At 39.0% G+C, this 21,250-nt stretch overlaps 1 protein-coding gene and 1 long non-coding RNA gene across 2 annotated transcripts in view; both read left to right on the forward strand.

Moving 5' to 3' along the window:
• Positions 1 to 1,428: 1,428 nt before the first annotated feature.
• Positions 1,429 to 21,250, forward strand: part of LOC130700521 (ras GTPase-activating protein raskol-like) — a gene marked incomplete at its 5' end in the record, with an annotated part of 37,793 nt that continues 17,971 nt past the window's right edge. The window contains 4 exon segments of the mRNA XM_059496681.1: positions 1,429 to 2,476; positions 7,151 to 7,299; positions 8,192 to 8,236; positions 8,621 to 8,855. Of these exon segments, the coding sequence (XP_059352664.1) occupies positions 1,429 to 2,476; positions 7,151 to 7,299; positions 8,192 to 8,236; positions 8,621 to 8,855 (1,477 nt within the window).
• On the forward strand, positions 17,123 to 21,103 carry LOC132088252 (uncharacterized). The gene is made up of 2 exons (XR_009421643.1): positions 17,123 to 17,456; positions 21,065 to 21,103. It is a non-coding gene; the product is annotated as an uncharacterized LOC132088252 (long non-coding RNA).

The raw sequence follows: 21,250 nt of genomic DNA on the forward strand, positions 1-21,250 counted from the left end.
AACAGGGCTCTTATCCTGTTTACCTCTCCTCCTCCCCATCTCTTGGCACTGTAAAAATGTATATAATAAGACGGTAACAAAACAACAATCGTTTTTCCTAATAATATCAGACTATTATGATGGAACAGGTTAGCAGCAAAATGGGTGGAGCTTGCGTCGCTCTTCTTTTTTTTTTTTTTTTTTTTGTAATCACGGAAACGTTTTGTGTGTATCTAGTTTGTATGTGTGGCACTAGTAACTCATGTTACTATACCGCCAGTGCGGAAGATCATTTTCATCTTCTTTTTCGAAACAACCCATTGCTAGAGGCGATTTATCTATTTTATTTTATTTTATTTTACTTTTTTTTTTTCAAAAAAGGCATCGAGTTGAAAGAAAAAAGATTCTTTTTACTTTTATTTTATTTTTTTGAAACGGAATGTCGGCAGGCTCCAACACACAGAACACAAAACACTAGCGAATGCCGAAGGACTTACCACATTTCACAGTCCCCGCCCACTTGTGTGTACCTGCCGGCGTTCGGGAGAGAACGTGCTGCTACACTCACCTTCTCTCTCTCTCTCTCTCTCTCTCTCTCTCTCTTTTTTTTTCTTGCGTTGTGAGTGCGTACGTCCCAGCACAGCGTTTTTTGCCTTGTTTCATCATTTAGTCTCGCTCCTGGTGTCGTGACGGTCGTGACTCTAGAATCGCTCCTCCTCCTCCTCTTTTATTGATTATTTTCCCTTTCCGTTCAATTTTCTTTCTGCGAATTGAACGTGATCGACTCTTCATCCGGATAATTATAGTGTCAATCCTCTTAATAACAACCTGACATCGCTGTGTGTGTGAGTGTGTGTGTGCGTATGTGTGTGTGCGTGTTATTAAACGTTTCGTGGAGGTTTATCGCCGTATTGAGGACGACGATGATTCTATCAAACTCTCGGACATCCCGCGTGTTTTTTTCTTCTTTTCAAACCTTGAAACGTCCCAATCAAAAACACTAGGAGTGAAGGGAATCTTTTTTTTTTTTTTTTTTTTTTTTTTTTTTTTTTTTTTGCAATCTCAATTGTGAGACGAAAAGAAGAAAAAAATTAGTTTGCGACGACCTGCCAGGCACAGTGTACTCCTTTTCGTTTGCCTTTCTTGACGTTTGTCGTGACCAAATACAGCACTGGACGGGGAGACTCGAAAAGAACAGTGTTTGATGCCGTCCTTTTGTGGGAGAAGAGACTTCCATGTTGTCGCTATAGATGGACTCTAGATTTTGGAAAATCTTTCTCTCGTTTTTTATTCTTTCGTCGTTCTACAAGCGTTTCGCTGCTTTCGAATTCAGTGGCGAGAAGTCTTGGAAATTTGTGAACAAGAAGGTTTTGGGAAAAGGGGGGGGGGACGTGATTAGTTTAATCAAGTGCCTTTTTGGTGCGGGGAGCTTTGGCTGGGAGATGAATAAGAATGGCGGCGGCGACGACGGACGCCCGGCACGAATTCGTCACTGCTAGCCTCGGTTTGGTGCACCTGCGATCCGTTCCGGTGGTGAAAAATGAAGCTGGCGGCCAAGACGGATATGGCAAAGTGTCCAGCAGCAGGAGGAAAAGGAAGCCGCGCTGCTATCGCGCCCTCTCCGGCGTCAGTTTTCAGAACTCTGTCGATGTCGTTGGCGATGCCGCGAGCTGCGCAGCCGGAACGAACAGAAGCAACCGAAGCAATAACAGTTACGACGAGACCTATTGCTGGGAAATGGATCGCGATCAATCGTCTTATTGCTGGACGGATCAGCAGCGAATAGCTCCCGGTCCGGCCACGACATCGACGTCTCCGGCCGGCACGGTGCGCGTCACGTTTGTCCACCGAACGGTGACGGACTATTCGAATCGAGTGGCCACCTCTGACGAAGATGAAGAAGCTTTACAAGTGGAGGGAGAAGAAGAAGAAGAAGAAGAAGAAGATTCGGCCGATGAAGATTACGATCAATCGTCTGCTTCGGTCAGCGTGACCGGCAGCTATCACCACCACCATCATCATCAGGCCGCCACCACAATGGCAACGTCGCAGCAGGTGGATGCTGGCGATGCGGACGGTCAAGAGCACATTTACGACACTCCATGTTCGGCTGAAGAGCTTTACCATTCTGACCTGTTGTCTGATTCGGATTTGTCCGGCCTGGATTTATCCATATTCGAGCCAGGCAGTAGTCCAACAACGGCCATTGGTGGTCGTGATGAAAAGCGGGGATGCATGGCTAGCGCCGGTGCGGGTCAGCTAACGGACAAGAAAGGCAGAAAGGCTTTCATCTACCGACCCCCGCGGCCTCAACGGCATCTCAGTCGCGGGAAAACGTTCCGCGAACGGCTGGCCAAACCCCTCCAGAAATTCTTTCACGTTCCAGCACCGCCCGCCGTCGATTACGACGAGTGCGACCACCAATCGGGACGTAATAGTTCGGCCGATACAACACCACCGACAATCGTTACCGACCTCGATACAGAACTATCAGCAGGTACACACGAAAACGAAAGAAAGAAAGAAAGAAAAAAAAACAAAACAATTTGATTGTTGTTATTTACAACAGCAACTACCACAACGATACGCTACGCACCCACAAAATGTTCGATTTTCAAATCGAACTTTAGGCAAACGAACAAATAGATTTTGTTTTTCCTTTAAAAAAAAAAAAAAGAAAAAAAAAAAAAAATAACACTGTTCCAGGTGTAACGTTGGGACAGTTATAGGAACTCGGGCTTCATTTCCTTATTGGATTTTCGTTGTATAACGTCGCATACCTTTTTACTTCATGCGTTTCTAATTCGCTTGATTGAGAGAAACACGTTTTTGTTTGTGAAATGTCGCTGTAAATCTTGCAGGTTGTGCCGTTAGTTTCAACCTTGGGTTTCTATACTAGGCTTTTTTTTTTTCTTTCTATATATCGTGGAACGAATGGGGAAAAATAAGAAATGATTAATTTGTTTTATTACGTTTTATCAGAACGGAACGACTTAACAGGATCAAAAATGATGACACTGTCGTTCGTCACTTCGGTTCCGTTGGTTTTTTTTTTTTGTTTTTGTTTGTTTGGTTTCGAGTATACGGTTTCGGCCTCTGTGCGTGTGTGTATGGTTGTGTACACTCCTTGCGGTATTCCCCTCTGTATAGAAAGTATCGTAAAGATAATCACTCTTGTACTTGTGTCAAAGCTGTCAGCTATCATTACCAGCCGTAAAAAAAAAAAAGAGGGAGAGGGGGAGAGAACAAAGAAATAACAGCAAAACGTTTTAACTGTTTGAATAATTTATTTTTCTCATCACAGCAGTTCGATCAAAATTTCCCGTCATTTTTATGTTGGGTTTTTCGTATTGAATTTCCATCACGTTGAATCGATCCGCTTGTCTGCTTTTGTATTTTTTTCTTTTTTTTTTTAAATCGAAATTAATTCACGCATTTGGCAATCATGGACGACATACCGGGACTACCGCTTCAGGTCGTCGTTGCTAATAAAAAAATGTACAGGTGCGCCGATGATGGCTTTTCGCTGTTCTTTCTCTCTCTCCCGAAGATTGTTGTTCAAATTTTTACGATTATTGAACGAACGGAGCTTTAGGGCGTTCTCGCGAATCTGCCGTGCCTTTTAACACGTTATACCCCACTAGCGAAATTCAAATGACGACTCACCTGTGTCGCGATAACGGACGTTTTTCAAATCGGTCAGGTCAACTTATTTCTTTCTTTCTTTCTTTCGTTTTTCTTTTTTTTTTTTAAAGAAAATTCAAACAGACATCGCACACAGACGTGTGTTACGTCAATTCTTTTTTCTGACCATTTTCAGTTTTCGGGTTATAGGTCTGTGTGATAGAGTGAAAGTTTTTTTTTTTTTTATACATCCCCCCCGCATTTCCATAAAGAAAATATCGTCACTCCTTTTCAGACTACATGATACTTTTCTTTCCTTTCTTTCTTTTTCCCATCATCAAGCAGCAGCTCATGATGATCCAGGTCAACTGGTCACACAATACATTTTGGGTTGCCAGCTAAAGTCGAGAGAGTTTACCTTCGTCTTCCTTCTTTTTTTTTTTTTTTTTTTCTTGGGCGATTGTAGCGAAAATAGAAGGGGCTGCGCTGACACTGCATAAATTTCGACGCACGGACTAGATTTTTTTGTTGAATTTTTTTTTTTTTTTTTTTTTTAAGAATCTTTTCATTCGACGTGTTTATTCATTTTGGCTGTCATTACATTTTTTTTTTCTTGGGGGGAATCTTTTATGAAATCGAATGATGAGAAAATGAAAGTGCGGGTTGGTTATTAAATAAGGCAATCAAAAGCTTTTCGATTATCTATAGAAAGAAAATTTTATTCACTTAATCCAACTTGTTGGACACGTTGCTGTTATCCGATGCGGGATGCTGGTCAATTGTTTAGTTTGGAAAGTTATTTTTTTTCTGGTCATCTTATCGTCTTGTTGTTGGAAACAACATTTCTGAAACAAATGTTACATTAGCAAAGAATGAATAGAATTTTTAGAAAAATTTTAAAGAAAATGAGATTAAAATTATCTTTTTTTTTTTTTTTTTTTTTTTGAATATTTTTGTCCTTTTTTTTTCCATGAGAACATTCTCACGCGTGATTTGCCCGTCGGGTTATATGCTGCCGGTTGTGCAATTTCAAAAGAAAGAAAAAAAAAAGATAAAAGGATGACTGTATAGAAGTAAATGCCGCTCGCATTAGAATCTAAATACGCGCCATTTTGTGTGCTGTGTCTAGTGCCCCGTTTGGGTTTTGTTCGAAACGAAATGCTTCAGGAGATGTAGGGACAGACCTTCAATACCACACCCTGGCGTGAGTGAAGCGTTGGCGGTTTTTTTTTTTCTTTTTCTTTTCGGTTCACACGTTTTCAAACATTAGGCTCACTAATTTATCGACAAAAGCAGCAAAACGCAACGATAATGCGAAAGACGGTTTGACATTTTTTATTCCTTTCATTTTTCGTGATTTTGATGGGGGTCGTTCGTGAAAAAAAAAAATGTCAAGCGCAAAGTAAAATAAGGTCGACGAAGATAACCTTCACTTTACCTGCATGTTCGGCTTAGGTAAAATGGATTTGGAAAAAACGTTTTTCCAAAAAAATTTGAATTTTTGCTTTGTTGATCTGGCCTTTTCGTGTGCTGCCAAAAGCCCTTTGAATGATGACGTTTTCTGGTTGCAAAAAAAAAAAGAAGACCCCGGTCAAATATTATACAACAATCCCGTTAGTTGGCGTGTGTCCACACTCACACACGCATCCAATTGTTAAAAAAAAAAAAACAAAAAAAAAAAACGAAAACATTTTTTTAAAATTCTTTTTCTTATACAACTACGCGCATGATGGATTAGTTTCTACATTTGTACTGTTTACATACGAAAACAAAGGAGCTTGTAACTTGCTCCGGAAATGGATAGCTGGACATGTCCGGTTTATTTTTTTATTTTTGGGCATAATCAAAGCTCCTTTTTTTTATTCTAAAAAAAAAAAAAACTGTTACACGTAATCCGTCACCTAGTTACAAAAACGTACGATCCACTCCATTTTTTATGACTCTATACACATGTAACTGTATCTGGACGTGGGAGACGTCAACTCATCCGTGATCTCTATTGCTACACATCCACCCGGATTTTCTCATAGCCCGGCCGTGTAAAAAACCCAGTTGAGTGCACGTCGTCAAAGGCGTCGGTTCTGCCCGATGTGAATCTAGAATTGAGTGTGCTACACATTTTTGTTTTTATTGTTGTCATTCCGTGCTAGAAAAAGCAAGTGTCGCTCATAAATTATTCAGCCATTAATTGTTCGAAACATCCGTTAGATTCAGGCCCCCCCCCCCCCCACAGCTTCATGAATGAATGCGTGGCCGTCTTATTGCGATACGTGATTTTAGTTTAATAAAACGAAAGATTCGTTCGGATCAAGTGGAGAAGAAGTGATGATGATGATATGTCATAGCGGCCATTTGTTGGCTGCCAAATTCCGCCATTGGGTGGCCACTACCAGAAGCAAATACTATGAAGGTAAAAATGTTCACCATCATGCGGATGTGCTACTCTTCTTCTTCTTTCCTTTTTGTATATTCAATGGGAAAATGTCCGTTTCTTTTTATTATTTGACGTGTTGTCAACATTGAATAGAGACGAACCGACATTTTCTTTTTATGGGATGATCGTTCCAAACGCTTTTATCGCGTCGAGCAACAAAAGATTCTTCCTTTTTTTTTTTTTTATTCGTCCACCTGTTGTGAGAGAAGTCACCGTTTTTTTGCTCGGTTAGATTAAGGATTTTGATTTCATTCCGCCTTTCTCCCCGAAGAATGGGTTCCTCACACAGCGAATGGATGCGCCGTGAGCTTTGCACACTGAGAAAGAATTAAACATTTTCTTTTTTTTTTGCTATCAACATAAATTTGTCTGTCTACCTGGAAAAAAAAAAAAGCGGCAATGGATGTCTGACTGGGTTACCTGGATCCATCCTTTCTGGTCGTAATAAGAAAAATTAATAAGTCCTAGTTGTGGCATCCTTTTGTGTAAAGATTGTGTCGCGTCTAAAGAAGGTAAAAAAAAAAAAAAAAAGAAAAAAAGAGAAAGAAACAGACCGTAAACCAACCGCCAGTCTACCACCTCACGAAAGGAAGAAAACAAAAATAAGTCGGTCACGCCCAATTTCGCGTGAGCTGTCTGTTGATGGACATTGGTGAGTTTCACCTTTTTCGCATTGGGCACACACACGTAGAGGGCAAACGCATTCCATTGTTGTTGTTTTTTTTTTATCGAAACGATAAATCTTCATCCCGACGAGAAAAACAACAAACAATTTTTTTAATATGCAAAAAGCGGACGATTGTGTAAGAAACTTGGATTTATTTCTTCTTGTATTTTTTATTCTTTTTAATTTGATTGTTTGCTCATTTTTTTTTTTTTTTGTGGAGGATTCTCGTCTTATCTCATCGACATTTTTAGTCTTTTTTTTTTTTTTTTTTCCAACTTGTTTCGTCGCATTCCGACGATTTCTTACAAATTTAAAATCCAACAAGAGTTGAGGAAATCGTTGTAATGCAACAGGTCAAACGTGGTCAATGAATTAACGTGCATTTGTATTATCCGTTTCGAAAATTTCACTCATTTTGTTCTGTTCTCTTATTGTTTGCGTTACAGATAAGGAAGTGGCGCTTGGTCATCATCCCAGCAACAAGTTGACGACCAAGAATGGCGACAAAGCACCGCTGGTTTCATGGGAGCCGTATTTCTGTGTCCTACTCCAAGACGAACAGACCTTTACGGCCTACCGCAGCGAAGAAATGGCTGTAAGTTTCCATTTTATTTTTGAATTGTTTTCTTCCCCCTCTCCTTTCCTCCCTCCACGAAAAATCAGTTTATTATCACGGTTTACATGTAGAAGAACATCATTTCACTTGATTCTGAGTTTGAAAGACAAGGTAAAAAAAACAAAAAACAAAACAAAACAAACTGGCAGAGGTGATGCTCGTTAGTGTCTCGAATTTCCCTGCCGCTTTCAACGTTCCCTTCGGTGATATTTGCCAAGAAGGAAGAACAAACAAGTGTCCAGTTTATTCTTTTTCAAATTTTAAAACATTGTATGTGTGTGTATATAAAACAGTCACAACCTGTGAGACTACCTTTTTTTTTTTCAGCCTTGAACAGTCCTTGTATAGAATTTAAAATTATTGAAGTTCGTTTTCTTTTTTATTTTCCTTATAGTTGGCAAGTCTCTAGTGTTCTTTCCGATGTTTGTCTACTGACGATAACGTTGAAGCCATTTCGTGTTGATTTAAAAACCCCTTTCCGAATAGGCCATGAACAAAAAGGACATCAGGTTTCTTTCATTCTCTTCTTGTCATTGGGGTTTTCTTTTATAGACGCCAGCAGGTGCACCAAAGTTTACGACATTAAATGAGTGAAAGTCACACGTAAAAAGTAAAAAAAAAAAATGAGACGCGCTGCCTTATAATGAACGTGGGCTGAAAGGAAAAAAAAAAATGTCGTGATCTGAGAAAGTATTTGAACTTTAATGACAAAAGCGAATGATTGGTAAATGAAACAGGAAATTTCGATGTTAAATGGATCGACTTTCTTTGCTTTCGTTTTCAGTCGGAAATGATTGAAACTTTTACCCTTTTGATTTGAAAGAACAAACCAACAAATTCTTTTCTATTTTAAACGAAAAACCTACTACAGGTCTGTCCAGGTTTCGTAATAAAACGCTCAGAGAAACGCCCTCAGGTAAATCGTGTGTCTTTCTTCTTTTTTCTCTTTTCTTCTTCTTCTTTCCCGAATGTCCATTAGCATGCCCCTGCTCTCCTCCGCTTTTATTATTTGATTTTTCAAAACGAAATGTGGACGTGTTTTATTTTCGTATTTTTCTGCTTCACCCGAACTCTGAAAAGGAAATTTGAATATTTGTTTGACTTGATAATTATGGCATTTTCATTGGTTCGTCGTTAACTCTGCACGCGCAAAAAAAAATATCGACATAGCTTAATCTACATGTTTTTGTTTTTATTTTTTATTTTTTTTTTTTTTTTCCCTGCCATTTTTGGTTGTATTTTGACGCACACGACATCGGCTTTTCTGGGCGTGGTTCCACTCCGATGATGGCAAAACAAGGTGGGAGATATGGTCTTCTCTGATACGCCTCGAGTTCGTCTGGATAGCGGCGGGCGTCAATTTCGACGCCGTTGGGGATACGACGGTTCGGCCGCCGGATGCGGCGGAGGCGCGGGCCCCGGAAGTCTGAACGGAGGCGCCGGTCACTTGGAAGACATCGAAGAAGACGGCGACGATATCAGCGACACCTATTCGCTGCGCGATGAAACTCTATACAACTCGATTCTCCACGAAGGTGAGTCCAAAAATTGAAATATTTCAACACTTTGACACGTCATTCCGCTTCATTTGCGTACGGAAAAATAAGGAAAAAAAAAATTCTTTTGGTGCTTTTGGGACATTATAGTTTCTCGATAGCGCGCTAGGGGTGTCAAAGAGAACTCCCAAGGTCTCCAGGAAGAAGCCAAAAGTTCATTGTATTGTTTAAAAAAGACGCCACACCTGTTTTTTGTTTTGTTTTTTTCTTCGGGAAAATTCTTGTCAACAAGACCATTTTTCTTTTTTCTTTTTTTTAAAAAGGTTGTCTTGATAACAATAGTGCGTACGTGTTTTGTTTTTTTGTGTGTGTGGCACTGGCAAACGCGGGAGAATGGGGTGCGGGTGTCAAACCTTTACATCATGGCAGATCCCATTGTCTTCAGTTTTTTTACTTCTTCTTCCCGTTTCCCCCCCTTTTTTTTTTGTTTTGCTTTTCTGAAGGAATTAAAACAAATCGAAAAGAAAGAAATGGAGAAACCTTTAAAGTAGGTTATTTTTACGTTTGGAAAAGAAAAGGTTGTCAGGGAACACGTTTTTTTTTAAACCGTCGTAACGGCATGACCCGGAAAAAAAAAAACATAGAATAATTACCTTCGTTTTGATTTTTTTTTTTTTTTTTTTTTTTTTGTGTGAAAAATTAATTTTCGGTAGCGACTCGGGAGGTTGAACAGTGTCGTCGACCTGCGAAAAAGAAAAGGCATCTTTTCATTCGTATTTTTTTTTTAAATCTATTTAAAAACATTGTGGGACCCCGTTAAAATGGAAACGGACGAAGATCGAAAACAGTTGAATTTTTTTTTTTTTTTTTTTGATAAAAGAGGGCGGCTATTTAGTCATCCGTTTTACGAATAGAAATAAAAAAAAAAAAAAAAACAAAACAAAAAAACAAAAGTTATTGTCGAAAGTTTGCTAGTTAACCTCGAGTCTTATTATTCTTTCAACTGTTAACTGCTTTATTTTGCCATTTCTATTGCAACGGGTTCTTTCGAGGAACAAATTTAAGCGGGGTCCCCATTGTTCGATTTTCTTTCTTTTTTTCAATTTTCACGCCTCTTTTATTGTTGTTTCAGCGAGAACAAAAAAATACTCGTCATTCTTCTTCGGTAATAAATAGCGAGACGCTTCTGTGCGAACCAATTTGAACAAAAAGAAATCCGTGATTTCTTTCTGCTTGTTGTTTTTTTTTTTTGTGTGTGTGTTTTTTGCCCAATGTGACAAGACTCCACCGATTGTGAACGAGTTTTGTGCTCTTTATTTTTTAAACGCAGAGAGAGAGAGAGAGAGAGAGAGAGAGAGAGAGCATTAGCATTCACGTTCAGTTAATCAAACAATGGAGGACTCTCTCTCTCTCTCTCTCTCTCTCTTCATTTCTCCTTAATGGTCAGCGACCTCGTCCTTGGCAACAGACGAGGTCGTCAACGAACATATCCTTTTGGTTTTTCGGAGACATTTCCGATATCTTATTTCTCTTTTTGTAACTCATTTTGCCATAACTTGTTTGTTACGCAACGTCTTTTACCATTACAAAGTGTATCGCTAGTGACCGTGAAATGACGGACCCATCGGCATTTTGAAAATGATGCCCTTTGGCTATTTGAAAAAAGCAAACACGCAGGCAATTCTTTATTTTTGGTAGACCTTTGCGTTTGCATTTTTTTTTTTTTTCTTGTGTGTGTGTGTGTGCTTTGCAATGGTTTCCAACTTGTTTGCTCCGTGTCATCGGACGCGGGGAACTCTATGGTCCTTTTTTAAAAATACATTTTGGTTGTTTTTACAAAAGGAAAGAAAGGGGAGATAGAAGAGGAAGTTTTAGGTTATTACGTCAGCAAAAAAAAAAAAATGTTAAACGAACTCGTCGAACTCGTCATCGCGTCCATTTTTCAAAAGCGCACACAAATCTTCCAACACGGAAAATAAAAAGGAAATGACGGAAAATATATATATATATCGATGTTTTTCTCGGTCTGTTTTGAGGTCGAAGGTTGAAAAAAGGAAAGTTTTATTTATTTATTTAATTTTTAAATTTCAAAACGCTCTCACGCGGGAAGAAACACGTCCAAATTTATTGATTTGACTACGTAAGACAAACATCAAAAATTTGTAATCAAATTATGCGACTGATACTTTGCCTACCTGACTCGCTTCAGTTGACTTTCTCGCATACAAAAAGAAGAAGAAAAAAAAAAAACGCATTTCGTGATGGATTGCATACACGAAATTTGACTTAGCAGCCAGTTTTTATGAAGGACCTTTTCCCGATTTCTCTCTCTGCGTTTTCTTGTTGCTAACGATGCAGGAAAAAAAACAAAACAAAAGAAACAAGTGGGAAAAGATACAATAATAATAATTAACAACATTTTTTTTTTTGTTTGACGAGATTGAATGTGATTGTTTATGACGCTACCACTTTCGTTTCTTTTTTTTTTTTTTTTTTTTTTTTATATATTAGAAGAATTTCTTTTTTCTTTCTTGTTTTTGTTTTCCTTCACTTTTCGTCTGTGGCCGTGATTGGGCGCTTGCGTCGTGCCTCCCGTCCCGCACAGCCCGAAAATACACATCGACTAATACCGCACCATCTACTCCCCCGCACGCCCTTTTTCTTTTTTTTTTTTTTCTTCCTTTTTACTACCCACATATCCACCCGCGTGAACGATACCTTTTTCCTCCCTTCTCGTTCGTTCGGTTGATTTCGTGATTTGAAGGGAATAATTTTTTTGGGTTTTTTTTTTTTTAATCCCGACATTCCGTCAGCGGTCGTCCTTCGGTTCGGTTCTTGTTCGCAGTGGTTAACCTTTTTTTTTTTTTGTGCTTTCAACGTGTCGATCGTCATTTTTTATTTTAAATTGTGGAATGTGGTTTTTAGCGACAGAATGTTTCTAAATGTTTTTCGGCATTTTGATCGTTTGATCGTGACCAAAAAATTGCGCACGTCCCAACATATTTGCGTATCGACAACGAGGACAAGTCAAGGCTTTTTTCGTCATTGAGAAAGTGTGACTGAAAATAACGCGGCGAATTGAAGTGACAAGGTTTCTGTGTTGATTATTAATTTAAACAAGAAATAAGAAAAAAGGTCGTGCGTTTCTTTTGTCGTTATGTCGCACAGCCGCATGTGGAATTCGATCGTGAGGCGTAGGAGTAAACCCAACGAAACGGCGATTCGTAAGTTTTTTTTGTGTGTGTTGCCTTCAAGGAAAAAACAACAACAACAGAAAAAAAAAAGAGAGAAAGAGAGAGAGAGAGAGAGAGACACTCTATCGCCTATTTATACGCGACAGGGACAGGCTGGAACATTCCGCCAGCCGCTCCCGTTGTGTGTTTAAATATCTCTCTCTCTCTCTCTCTCTCTCTCTCTCTCTCCCTTTTTGTTTTCTGTTTTAAACATTAAAACACGAAAAACAAAAGACGGCGCGTTCTGTAGACAACGTAAACTTAACTATGCAGCGGCGCTAGCGGGGGCATGCCCGCGCATTGCTCACGCTACGCTAATGAGATTATACAACACATTTTCTGTGGGGTGGCGGCCGGCAGGGGATGGATATGTTTTCACGCTAAATGGCTTTGAAAATTTGTTGGATACCTTATCGCCGTCTTTTGTTTGGGTTTTTTGTTTTCTTTGTTGTTGTTCTTGTCGTACGCGTATCAGAATTTTGTGGTCAAAACAAATGAATAACGTCCGATTTTTTTTTTTTTTTTTTGCGCATTTTTTTTATCGCGCTTCTTTTGATTGCGGTCGCTGATTGAATTGGGTACATGTCGGATGCTGGTTTTTTTTTCTTTTCTTTTCTGTGCGTCCTTCGTGAAACACGAAAACAAAAAAAAAAAATGTAGTTGCTGTTGAGGATGCGAATACGACGACATCACCGCCAACTTCTCCGGACAAGCTTCCGGTCTGCGTTGTTTTAGGTTCCTCGCCGGAAAGAGCCGCGGTTCGATTGCGCCACACTTTCAGTTTCGGGCTGACGGATCGCAGCAAGTTGCGGTCGAGTGGTGGGAGCCCCACTTCTGGCTCGGATGTATTGGCAATCAAGAATTCCACCCACACGCTCAGTCCGGAAAACGCACGGAAGCGGTTCTCGGTCGGCAGTAGCGGCAAGAGGACCAGTGCAACATCAAAACCCGCCTCTCCCACCGACATTGAAGAAGAAGCGTTCGAATTGCCCGCCATAATTACAACGACACCTAGCGGTGAATCGAAATACGACTGTGCGCACATAAACGACCGAGTTGCTGAGCCTGCCGCTAGATGTCGCGCAATTCAAGAAGACACGGATTCTCTCCAATCAGGTCAGAATATATCAACGGAAAACATTCCCCAACAAGAACAAACATGTACCGAAATGGAAGAAGGTTCTTCCCGCATTTTATGTGTGTCGTATTTTTTTTTTTTTTGGTTGAAACAATCAGGGCGACCGTCATCAAAGATCAGTGTGTCTACGGTTTTGGTGATAGGACATCAAAAAAAAAAAAAAAAGAGAATACGGCCATTGTCGACTCGCCTTCCAGAATGCGAATGAGCTCGACCTCCTGTTTTATTTTTATTTTCTTCTAAGGTTTTCTTTTTTTTCCCGAAAATCACGATATTAGACCATAAAGTGGCAGTCTGATCACGTACAAAATCCTTCACGCATTTGTGCATTATATCCACTTGAAATATATTATTTATTCAACCGGGGGGGGGGGGGCGTTGAATAAAAATGTTTCTACTCCAATAAGATATCGTCCATTTCAAATTTTTTTTTTTTCCTCCCTTGTTTCTAAATCCCCCCTCCTCCCCCCCCCCCCCCCTCAAACAAAATGGAAAGCGATTTATAATAGGTTCACGTTTTTGTGCGTGTGTTGTCATCGGATGCCAAGAAAACGCTAACGATGTTGCCGCTTTTATGGGCGGGAGAGTGTCTCTTTCGAAAGCGACGCGCGCGCACACAAGTCGCTTGATTTTTATTTTTTCTTGTTTTTGTTTTTAATTCGAAAGTCTTCCATTACGCGAAGGTTACGCTGCTGCTCCGGGTCGATTCTTTTTTTTTTTTTTTTTTTTTTAAGACGTTTGCATCGAAAAAAGGGAAATGCTTAAAAGGCAAAAGAGCGCAACCGAGTGGACGAAAATGAAACAAAAACAAAAAAAAAAAGGCAGCCCATTTTTATTTAGCGAAAAAAAAAAAAAAATAAAAATAAGAGAAGCAAAAAGAAAATAACAGAATCTCCTAAACGGTCTCAAGGTTTTAGTCGTCGTCCAGGTGAAAGTGTCGAGTCGACGTCGATTAGATGCTCGTTTTTGTTGGTTGGACGCACGGCGACAAAAGTCGGCGACGGCTTTTTTTGTTGGCTGATTGTCACCGATTTCTCTTTTCAATCTTTGAAGTTTATTATTTTGCTTCATTGTTGTTACCTACGCAACGCAAAATCTATTCGTGAATAATTTTGCGTTTTTTTTTTTTTTTTTTTTTTTAGTTTTTTTTTACAATGACATTTTCGATTTGGCCGTGAACGAATTCACTAAAAACTCGGAATAAAATGAAGTTCATTATTTATTTTTTTTTTTTTTTTAAGATAACAATAAAAAAAAAATCTCTCTTAACGATGGGTCCCGTCGTTTTCACGGTTTTCCCGCCTTTCATTGATTGGCTTGGAATGTTGTTTGAACGTGTCTTTAAAAAAAAAAAAAAAAGCTGAATTTTTTTTTTTATAGATGATTTTCACGTCGTTTTTTTTTTTTTCTTCTTCTTTTGAATATATTAACACACCCGTCTACACACGATGTGATGGAGTTGTTTTATTTTTAAATTTTTATAACCACCCCTAAACCCCTGGAGGGGCCGTTATTTGAAACACCTTTGTGTATTCTTGTTGTACCCTTTCCCCCCCCCCCTTTTTTTTTTTAATCTTTAAATTTTTACGATTCAGCGTGAAATGTTTCGTCCTCCCGGAATTCTGACACTGTCGCCACACAAAGACAACATCCTTGACCGTAATCGTACAAATTTGTATTCTTATTTCTTTTCTTTTTTTTTTTTTTCGTCCCATTCTTTTGGAGGTTGGACCAGACGAAACTATCGTTAAACTATCGTCAACTAAATTGAATTACTTAATCTCCCCCTGCCCCCTTTTTGTTGTGTGTGTGTTCCTTCTCGAATTTCGAATGCGTATAGCTCGCGTTCTTCCAGATGCCCAATTACGATAGGGGGGGGGGGGGCAGAGAGAATTTCCTTTAAACGTACAACATGAAGAACGAAAAGAAAATAATGTTTTGAATTAGAAAGTTGTTTATCTTTATAACCGACATTGGATGCTGTTAGTCTTGCTCTTCCTCTCTCTCTCTCTCTCATCCCTCCCCCCTTTGCTTTCAAAAAAACTCTCATCAAGTACATTTGAAGAAAAGCAGCTGGCATCATCTAGCACTTGTGTCCGTCCTCCTTTAATAACGCGTTAAAAAGAATAAAAGAAATAGGAAACTGTCTTCTTCTTTTTTATCTTTCTTGATGCGCGGCGATTTCCTGTCCACTCATTCAGGAAACCCCCTTTTTTTTTCTTGTATGTGTAGGCCCATCACAACACACACACACATAGTCTCTGTTGTCCATTAACAATCCTACCACTCTATTTCGCTGAGCTTCCGGCGAAAAGACGGCGCGTTTCTTTTTGCTTAAGAAAAAAGTAGGCACGTCTCCTTTTTTTCTTTTTCTTTTTTTTTTTTTTTTTTTGAATGCGAAACGAATTGAAGAAAAAAAACATAATCCCCACTTGCTTGAAGATGGCCGCACGGCGTTTGTGTGTATATAAATCCGTTTCTATACGAACGCCTCTGCGCCTGTGAGAGACGTGTATAATTGGCCCACATTCCGCGTCACGGGCCAATTGTGCCGACTCTTTTTATCTCATCAGATTTTCGGATAGTGCGGCTGTTGACGGATATTTTTTGGAAAAAAAAAAAAAAAAAAATCCTTATGCTCTTTTGTGGGGAAGGAAGGAAGTGTTTTGAATTTTTCCCGCGTTATCGTCGTCATGGAAATATGATCGAAAAGAGAAATTGTACACCGTGAACTTGGGGCCGAAACATTTCACGTCGCTCAACTTCTTATTTTTGGGTTGACTCTCAGAATTTTATGCGCGTCTTCCGGTAAAGAAAGAGAGAGAGAGTCAGAGAGAGAGAAAGTGACGACTTGGAAAAGAAAAAGAAAATACCACGTAATTAGACCAAAGCAAACCCCCCCCCCCCCCCCACTTTTTCTTTATATATATATATATATAGGGGTTGACGCAATTCCCGCACTTTTATTCCGTTCCAATTAAACGTGACCTGCTGCTCGGTCATCCAACCGTAAGACTTTCTCTCTCACTTTTTATTAGAGAAGCACTTGAAACATTTTGTTTCTAAATTTTTTTTTTGTCCACCATATCTTAGCCTTTTGTCACAATCAGCGTTGCCATTTTTTGTTTCCCCCCCAAAAAAAAATTTCACCATGACGTCCGAAGAAAAAAAAAAAAAACAACAGAAATTTACGATCGATTCTATAGCCGTTGTTCACTATACGGTGCCTCGTAAACAAACGATGCTTGGCTAAACCCAGTGAGTATCCCTGATTGCCGTGTATGCAGTACCGTTTTATTTATTTTATTTTATTTTTTTCATACTTGGCCATTGTTGCTATAAAAGAATAAGAAAGAGATTTTTTTTTTTTTTTTATTTCAACAAAACCGCCGTGTCAATACGAGTTTAGAAAACCAAACGAAAGATCCATAACGAAAAAAAAAAGAAAAAAAAGGGTGCGCATGACGGTTTGAAATTGCTGTTTTTCCCGCGTGACTATTCGAAAAACGATTTGATGTTTACATTTGAAATTAGCGATTGAACTCGAGTGAAAGTTTAAAAACAAAAAAAAAAACTGATTAAAGAGGGACCATCTTGAGCCTTGATGTCCCTATTTTTTGAAATTTTTTTTTTTTTTTTTTTTTTTTTTTTTTTTTTTTTTGCTGTCCGCTTTTCCATCATCATCATTTCGAGATGGAACTGGTAGAAAGAAAAAAAAAGGAGGAGAGTAGCTGGAAAATAAAAAAAAGGAAGATGTCTGCCCCTCCCGTCCCTCTCCTTTTTGCCCTTGCTGTAGAGAATATAGTTAGCATTACATAGATATATACCGCTATTTAGTAGAGCGCGCGCGGACGAGCAGCTGAAAACGAAGCTCCAGTGGGCACTGGACCAAGACACTGGCAGCCCCTTTCTCAGTTGCTCGCCAACCGCCAACGTCGTGTGACGTCGCTGTTGTCGTCTCCCGTTTCAAATTTTATTTTTATTTTCTCGTTGTGCGTTTTTTTTTTTTTGGTTTTTACGTGTCGGATGTGTGTTTGCGTGGTTCTCTGTATTAGGAAGTATCCGTGTGTGTCCAAGCAAAAGAAAATGACATTGCGCCAACTGTTGAATCGTGCGTGAATTCGAGGACGGGATTTAAAAAAAAAAAACAAAAAAAACAACTAAACGAAATGTTGTAATTGAAAAACAGCGGCGCAGATGAAAAGAGTGAAAGTATTACGAGGTGCTATTTCTCCCATCATTGCCATCAAAAACACGTGAAAAAAAAATGTAACATTCTATATTTAATTATTTTTAAAATATCAAAATGCGTTACAGTTTTTTTTGTTTTTTTTTCCCCAAAGTCTCATAACATAATAGCCGTTTTCGGAAAATGTTTATGTTAAGCGATTGAGCCGTTTTCTTTTTTCGCACCGGTTTGATTCCATTCCACTTATTTTTCCCACACGATTTTTTCTTTGGCTTTTTTTGTTTTTTCGTGTAAAATAAAATATTGCGGCTGCTGATTGGAGAGGGAACTTGAAAAAAAAAAAAATTTAGTTTAGGGAGGGGGATCTGGTTGAAGAGGATCACCCAAGTTCAAGAGCCACTTCAACTATTGAGTCGGCTTCAATAGCCAAGTATCTTTTTTTTTTTTTGAAAAGAAAAAAAGAAAAAAAGACAGGGCTAATGGGATAGTATTTAACTCGAATAAATACAAACTGATTACAATGTGACCTTGTGGGGTATGTGTGTGTGTGTGCGCGCGTACCCCTCATCATTTTTCGGTGGGTCATCGTCGATTGTAATCTTATTCGGCTAACTAAGTCGACGACAAGTGTGCGCGTGTATCTGGCCTGATTTTCGACATGGACAAACAATGCGGGTCATGGTGGTGTAGCTGGGCGTTCGTGATTACCGTTACATTTGATTTCCATCCCGAAACTGAGTCGCTATTCGGGAGCGACGTATTTTTCCATCTTATATAAAGCAAAGGACAAGTGCAAAACTCGTCTTTTATGTATCCCCTTCTTTCTTTTTTGTTTTTTTTTTTTTTTTTTTTTTTTTGTTTTCCAAAAATCAAACAACAAGTGTCACATTTTGGAATTGAAACCAGTTTTTTTTTTTGTTATTTCTTAAATTCTCGTCGCACCAAAGCGATTCAAACGGTATTGTTGAATAATAAAAAAAACGCCGTTGTTTTTATTCTCCAACAAAACACAGAGGGAAAAACAAGGAAACAGAGCGAGTCTGTTTTGTACAAAAGAAAAAAAAAAAAAGGGACGTTGATGTTTGTAGGAAAGCAATTGCCGGTTCGATATGGATAAAAAAAAAAAGGAAGGGGCTTAGGAAGTGGATAGGATTCTTCTTCTTCTTTTTTTTTTTTTTTTTTTTTCGTACACACAGCTGCGTAAGTTTTCTTCTCTTGGAAGAGGGTCCAATCCATGATTAGCTCCAGGAACGGTACCAGATGATTACGAATGCAGACGGTTCGTATTAACTTAAGTAGTTTGAGCGAACAGCTAGTCCCTCTCGTTGGGCTTTTTTCTTTTTTTTTTTTTTCTTTTTATTCACATTTTTTTTTTTTTTTTTTTTGTACTTTCTTGACTCGTGCCCGTAAGCTTTTTTGATATTTCTCAATTTCGTTTTCTCTTAAATTGAAGAGGAAAAACGAAATTTTTTCCGACAGATATGTTGAAACGTAAACTCATCGGCTAACACAGACACACACAAAAAGGGAAACTTTTAATGTTTTTTTTTTGTGTGTGTGTGTTTGTTATTGTTAGGATAAAAGGACGCAGGCAGATGTACAACCGCTTCCTTTCCCTTTTTTGGGCGTGGGGGGAGGGGGGGGGGGAGAATAGGAAGGACATGTGCACACATATAGAAACAGAGGGCTCTTCATTATACCAGATAATCGCAATATACCGGTGTGCAGGAGTTATAAATGTATTATTTCTCTTCGTATCCAGGCCAAACCTCCACCCCCCCCCCCCAACCCCTCTCCACCTCAGGTTTTTATAGGAGAGAACTTTTGTGAACGAAAGGCGGACGCGCGGAGGGATGAGAGGGTGGGCTGAACCTTTTTTTTTTTTCTTCTCGAGTTAGCATTTCCGGCCGTCTGGGTCCGGATGAAAGGGGCCCCCGGTAAATAAAAATAAAATAAAAGATACACGTTTGCAACGGAGCGCGCGTGCTATGGAAACGAAAAATGGGGACTGGTGTATTATCAACTTCTGGTGTATATATATATATATATATATATATACATTTTGTTGTATTATCGTCGCTCTTTTAGAGTTAGACTGTGGCAAAATGGGCATAATGATTCCGGCCTTGAGGCTATTTAAATCACTGAAGATTGCACGACTGGGAAAACACATAACTTCCGCACGCACATTTCGAAGGGAGGGAGAAGGGGGGGGGGGGAGCCGTTGCGTGTTTCAGTCACGAAATGGATCGATTTAATATGGGTACCACAGTTGGTTGGTTATGACTTTCAAAGCAATTCTTTTGTTGCTTTTTTTGTTTTTTTTTTTATTTTAAAAAATCGAGTTTTGAATCAAGGCGAAAGGGGCAGGGCCGTGTCGAGGCTATTTAACGACTATAACAATTAGACAGGAAAATGTAACGACCCTAAATTGTATTTAACAGGATGAACGGGACGAACAGGAAATGTGTCGAATTCTCTCTGACTTGCCTTTCTGGTGGTTAGGTTGAAAAAGAAATGGGGTCTGCACCTTACCCCACACTGATCGCCATCTTTGAATACGAGGGGAAATAAGGTCCAAATTAGCGCCGGCACGTTCCGTCTTTTTTTTTTTTTTCTCATTAAAAGCATTTGCACGTCGGTTGCATGAACTTCTTTTCGAATGCTATTTCCACCCCGTTGAGGATAAGAGGCCTCGATTTCCAAGTGTCCTCTTTCCGTCTGTGTGACATCAAAGAGAGAAAGGGCCAATCGAATCACGACATCCGTTGTAAAGAACCCCGAGTTACACATCTCCACAAAGGCGAAACGAAGGGAAATTTTTAAAGAAAAAAGAAAAAAAAAAAAAAAAAAAAAAAAGACGAATTTCATTTTGAATTTTTTTTTTCTTTTCTTTTAGAACTTGAAAAAAAAAAAAAAAATCAAGTGATCAAACAGATGTTTCTCATGTCGACCTCGATCTTCTGTATGTACTCTTCATCTTCAATGTGGGGTGTTATTTTCCCTTACAGGATGCGTTGATGAAGAGTTATGATTTTTTTTTTTTTCAAATCTCCCGCTGTTAGTAGAAGGACCTCGCACGCGTGATTAACCAACAGATACACGCATACATACACCATGTACAGTATTTTTTTTGCTTTGTTTTGTTTTTTTCCATCTTGTTGTTATTCAAAGCCACCACCCAGCCGTCTGCCCTCCTGCTACTAAAAACAATCAGCCAGCGTGTAGACACGAGTAGGCGCAGGCAAATGATTCAGAACATCTGCCCAGGCATTTTTAGGCTGATGTTGTTTCGCTCGTTAAGTCTCTTCACTCGGCGTTAACTACTAAACAGCAGCTGGTTGACCTGCTTCTTTTTCCTTTTTTTTTTTTTTTTCGTAATCAATATGAACGCTGTTTACATCGAAACGTAGACAACGTTCACGATAAGGGATGCGGTACATTAGCGAACGACATTTTTGTTGTTGAATGGAATCAAACAAGTCGAAAAAAAAAAATCGAACGCTGTCCTAAATAATATTATTACGTGATATTATTTAGTGCGTGTTTTCCTGGTTTATTTTTATATGATTTTGAGACTTGAGACTCGGCCAAGATTCTCTAGAAATAATAAACCCCGTTACATGTGTATTGTTTTCTCAACAAAAAAAACAAAAAAAAATCTTTGTTATTCTCTGATATCCAACAGATGCTCGCAGCTTTAAACTGAAAATTTGTCGGAAATTCGGAAAAAGAGCGCACGCGCGCGCGTCCTTTTTTTTTTTTTTTTTTTTTTTTTTTTAATTTTTCTCCATAAAGATTGAGGCTATACAACAAATAGCCATCAATTGCAACTGTGTGTGGACCGTGACGTTAGAAAGTTCTGTGGTGCCTG

Source organism: Daphnia carinata, chromosome 8 (assembly GCF_022539665.2).
Source record: "Daphnia carinata strain CSIRO-1 chromosome 8, CSIRO_AGI_Dcar_HiC_V3, whole genome shotgun sequence".
Lineage (NCBI taxonomy): Eukaryota > Metazoa > Arthropoda > Branchiopoda > Diplostraca > Daphniidae > Daphnia > Daphnia carinata.